General features: G+C 41.6%; 1 protein-coding gene across 1 annotated transcript; it reads right to left on the reverse strand.

Annotated features, from left to right (window-relative positions):
• Positions 1–1,670: 1,670 nt before the first annotated feature.
• Positions 1,671–4,258, reverse strand: LOC149819719 (Pentatricopeptide repeat (PPR) superfamily protein). The gene has a single exon (XM_089982822.1). The coding sequence runs from the start codon at positions 4,255–4,257 to the stop codon at positions 2,881–2,883; it is 1,377 nt and encodes a 458-aa protein (XP_089838948.1). The 5' UTR covers position 4,258; the 3' UTR covers positions 1,671–2,880.
• Between the last annotated feature and the right edge of the window lie 1,134 nt (positions 4,259–5,392).

Genomic DNA, 5,392 nt, shown 5'->3' on the forward strand with positions numbered 1-5,392 from the left:
ATGGCACAAAAAATTCTGCCTTATGTACCTTATAGCCCTCAATCAGTCTTGGGGCCTACAACTGACAGGCCCTATCCCCAAGATGGAGGGCGATCGGGTGCGTCAGGTACAATTTTTTGTGCCATCATATGACACCTGATACTGACTCCAGAAAATCGATGGTTTTCTTTCATCTGTGAAAGAAACACTTTACCCGATTCAGACATAAATAAGATGTCTGGATAGCTAGAGCGGCATCGGGCCTGGGGAGATGGTCACCCATTGTCCCAAGTTCTACTCCCACAGAGTGTGTGGGTGCCTTTAACTCGTGGGCTTGGTGTGTCGCTGATCTGATTGAAGTTCACCTTGCAGGAGGGTGGGCCCATTAAGTGACCCGGTTCTCAGCAAGGGTTCCTCGTCAATCAGGGGCGTAGCTAGGGGGGGGCAGGACTGGGCTGTAGCCCTGCCCTGATTGACGAGGAACAGTTAAATTTTTTTTTTTTTTAAAAGCCCAGTCCTAGCCCTGCCCTGATTCCATATGAAATAGATTTTTATCCATTTTTTAGCCCAGCCCTTACTGCAGCAAATAGTTTGATTTGTCCATATGAAATAGATTTTTATTAATAATTGTAGCCATTTTTTATTTTATCTCAAAAAAAAAATGTTTAGCCCCCCCCCCCTTACTGCAGCAAATAGTTTGATTTGTCCATATGAAATAGATTTTTATTAATAATTGTAGCCATTTTTTATTTTATCTCAAAAAAAAAAATTTTAGCCCCCCCTTACTGCAGCAAATAGTTTGATTTGTCCATATGAAATAGATTTTTATTAATAATTGTAGCCATTTTTTATTTTATCTCAAAAAAAAATTTTTCGGGGGCGCTGCCCCCGAACCCCCGACTATCACACATACTTTTTTTTTTCTACACCCCTCTTTGCCCCCCCCTCACATGAATCCTAGCTACGCCCCTGTCGTCAATGATACTATGGACTGAAGCCCAATCCGTGTAAACATGGGCAGGACTTCAACCGATCAACCAAAACAGGATATGTATTCGGATTCAGGTCATGACCTGACCTTGCAAATCTGAATCTGCAATTCAGTTACAGTATCTGACCCGCATCCAATAAAAGCTAGTTCTTAGGTCAAATACTTGATCCGACAAAGTGTGCAAAGAAGCCATTTTATGCTATATTTCATTAAAAAAATTTGCTTATTTGGAAAATGTTTTCTTAAAAAAACTATTTTGTTATGTCTATTCACTACAAGGATAAGGAGTTTTAGTAGCTACATTTGTGGTGGTTATCAGTAAAAATGTCTCCGTTATTGAGTCAAGCAGCTACATTTTTTTGCTACATATACCTGGCTTTTGTTGCTCTTCAGCAGCCAAAAAATTGGGTGGCTGCTAATAGTAGCCACTTTCCCAGTTGCTCTTATTGATTCAGCCAACAGCAGTGACCCCAATTAACAGCGACTTCCTAAATAATCACGGCGACTTTATCAATAGCAGCCACTTCTGATGTTTTTTATTGGATAAGTCATAGCAAATTAGATACAAATTTCAATAAGTTCATATGCATCAATACATACTTTTCAAACTCATTTCTGGTTCAGGAAATCATTTTCAGATGATTTACAAGTATACATCCAAGTTAATGGAGGGGAAAACCCGAAAAAGCATGAAACTGAATTCATATAAATGTTTTTTATTGGATAACATCATAGCAAATTAGATACAATTATGGAATACTAAAGGACAGTAAAGCATACTTTAAACTAAAATTCATAAAGAGATTAAAGTGGAATATTCTATATGCATAAATCAATGTTATTCACAACGTACAAGCCTGTGTACATTATATACATTTCAACTGTACACAACTGGCGAGATGCTATGAATAGCTCAGATCCATGTGTTATCCCATTCACTGGGATTCACTAGTCATTTCTGTCATCTGTCTAATATGAAAGCTCTTTAACCGCCCCCCTGCCTTCTCCATTATTTCAGTATATTGTATACGCACCACCACCATCCATTAGCTATGATAAACAATACTTTTTATTTTATATTGTGTTAAACATAAATGTTCCATTCTGATAAAATGGAGGCATTACTTTACATTCTTTAGAAATTAGTAGTTAGAATAGTAAAACTGCATCACCCTTCCCTTGTCCAAATCAGCTTTACCATTCCCACCAGGCAACACTCCCAGCCATACACGCATTCCCAAGCTCTATGGCAGTTACCACTTAACATATTGAATAAGCAAAAAGATCTGGAAACAAGGAGTATGTCTTGTTGACATAAAAATTGTTTACTGTTTACTCGATAACATTTTGAAACACCATCGTTTATCAAGAAGCTGCTCCCTTGTCCAAAAGACAACTTCCTCCATCCCTCAGGCACAACTCTTATATAAAAGTTTGCTACTCCAGAATTGCCTCATGTTACTGCCACAAATGTTTCTTGCTACTGAGGTCATGAGACATCTCAAGAAAGCACAGCCAGTAATCAATTCTTACTAACCAAGCAGTTCCAGGGCAACAAAAAACATGCCTGCAACCACCTAAGCACCTGCCTCTAGCCACAAAGGGTTGTTCATGTTCAACAATGTTTGTCCAAGTAGATGCAACCTGCCTGTCTCACATCCGTGCATGCCAAATTATGGCTCCATAAGACTTCTGATAGCAAGCAACTAAGTTCAAATGTTTTCACTATGCAACATTCACATATTGAGCTTAGCCGTGGAAGATAGTCAACAAATTTTTTTTAAAGGCTGATTGCCAACAAATTTTGCACCTCTTTCTTTTACAAGGCAAGCACCAGACCAGAATCCAACTTCTCATAATTTAACCTCAATGTTATAACTTTTGAGCATATACGTCCACAATAAAGACTGTCACAAAGAGCCTCCTAACTCTATTGAGCTACACCCAGGGCTTTTAATCACATTCATTTCTTTCATACAATCCCTCACTCTTTCCGCATCCTCGAACCTACCAGCAGCAGCATACATATTAGCTAACAAAACATGATAACCTGCTCTCCCTGGCACCAACTCAAGCAAGAACCGTGCTGCTCTCTCTCCTACATCCACATTGCCATGCACCCTGCATGAAGCCAACAATGCACCCCAAACAGCCCCATCAGCAGCCATGGGCATCTCCAGTATAAACTCCTCTGCCTCCTTCACAAGTCCAGCTCTACCCAGCGTATCCACCATACAAGCATAGTGTTTCAACTCTCCCACAATCCCAAACCTCTCCATCATCCTAAAACACTCGAGCGCCTCATCCACCATACCAGCATGTGCACACGCAGATAGAACACCAATAAACGTGACTGAGTTCGGCTTAACATTTGCCAACTTCATCTTCTCGAACAACTCGAAAGCTGCCTCCCCATGCCCATGAATCCCATACCCAACAATCATCGTGCTCCAAGAAACAACATCTCTCTGAGGCATTCCATCAAACAAGTAACGAGCAACCCGAAAGCACCCACATTTCACATACATATCCAAGAGGGCATTTCCCAAACTCAATCCCCACCTCACAAACCTCCTAACAACCCACCCATGAACACTCCTCCCATGTCTCAAGCACCCCAACTGGCTGCACACCAGAAGAAGGCTCACCATCACAACCGCATCGAGCTCCAAATTCTCCGCCGCCATCGCTCTGTAAACCTCCAAAGCCTCCAACACCGACCCGCTCTGCGCATACCCCGACAACATCGACGTCCACAGCACAGAATCCCGTTGAGGCATTTCGTCGAACAGTTTCCGCGCATCGCCAATTTTGCCTAGCCCCGCGTACAGAAACACCAGAGCCGACGCAACAAACAAGTTCATCTCAAAACCCGCTTTCGAGCACAACCCATGAATCTGAATTCCCAACCTCAGGTTGGTATCGATCGCGCAAGCCCTGAGGACAAGGGGGAGTGTGAAGACATCGGGCTTCTCGCCGGAATTCAGCATCTGGATGAAGACCGAAATCGATTTTCTGGCGAGGCCGGCTCGCGAAAACTCGCCGATAATGATGTTCCAGGAGTAGATGTTCCTGTTGAGCATGTGGAGGAAGACGGAGTGAGCATCGGGGAGGAGCCGTCCGTGCTTTGAGTACATGAGGACGAGCTTCGAGCTTAGCACCACGTTGTCGTAGAGGCCGATTCGGAGGAGCCGGGCGTGGAGATGGCGGAGGTTTCGGGCGTTTGGGGAAGAGTGAAGGAGGTGGAAGAAGGCAGAGATCGTCGCTCTTAGCTCCCATGGATGCATCAAACAGCAACACGCAACCCACTTGAGTCGGAGACTCGGAGCGGCTCCTCTATGCATGAAGTTGGCGAACTGCTGTAGCCTTTTCGTCACAAATGTCGGCCGATATTTTTTTATAAATGTCAGAAATTGAACAAGATAGTTTGAGAGGGCGATATGATGCCGAAACCGCAATATTTTGAAAATATCGACTATTATAAAATTAATGAGCTTTTATAGTGGTATTAATTTATTCTTTTTATTCATAGTTTTATTTATTTTTGTGCATAATTTCATGTATTTTTGTATTTTTAATGCACGTCATGCCGATACTTTCTTCGGAAAAACACGAAATTTCAAAATATCAGGAGATTTTCGCTCACCCAAGATTTTCAATGTTGCCATGGTACCAAAATACGGGTTTTAAATGTTTTAAATATGAAAATAACAATATTTAATGGAGTTAATTTGTTTTTCTTCAATAACTTCAGGTTATAGTAACAAAAGTTTAAAACGGAAAAATAACAGCATCCATTTGGTCACGTTAAGTTGGCGTTTTCTCTTTTTCCCATGTTTTTATCGACCAAAAAATATAAAAGTTGCCGATATTTACCTTTTTTTATAGGAGGTGAATATCGGTTTGTTTTCTTTGCCGGTCATTTAAGCAGATATTTCGGGAGCCTTTTGGAACAGTAGTAAACAGGATCAGTTAATTATCAGGCCCAACTGGAGAGCTTACAGCCTTGGCTCGATGTTAGAAACCATGATGCGATTGCAAATGGAAACATCAGCTGAGGGTCTCTCAAATCTGCCCTTCATGTCGAAGAAGAAGTGCTATTACAGCAAAAGTCGTGTCGAACTTAGTTGTGTGATGGTGACTCCAATACTTCACATTTTCATGCTTATGTCTGCGAGTAACAGTGCACGAATAACATTTGCTCTATTGATTTTGAAGGAGTTGTCCTTACCAGCTACCAGCCTACTGGGAAAGCTTTCTTCTCCAATTTGCTTTCAAAGGGTGACAATGCTATAATGGCATGTTTCATGCTCTAACTTCGGGTTTATCTGTCTCATTTTAAGAGAATGAGGCCCTTTTGATACTCGTCACATATGAGGAGACTCGTCATGCGGTGTTTGCTTCAAAAGACGACAAAACACA

This window comes from Nuphar pumila, chromosome 12 (assembly GCF_984573655.1).
Source record: "Nuphar pumila chromosome 12, dmNupPumi1.hap1.1, whole genome shotgun sequence".
Lineage (NCBI taxonomy): Eukaryota > Viridiplantae > Streptophyta > Magnoliopsida > Nymphaeales > Nymphaeaceae > Nuphar > Nuphar pumila.

Coding starts and splice junctions, on each gene's coding strand:
- LOC149819719 (XM_089982822.1), bottom strand. CDS start 4,257: ATGCATCCATGGGAGCTAAGAGCGACGATCTCTGCCTTCTTCCACCTC.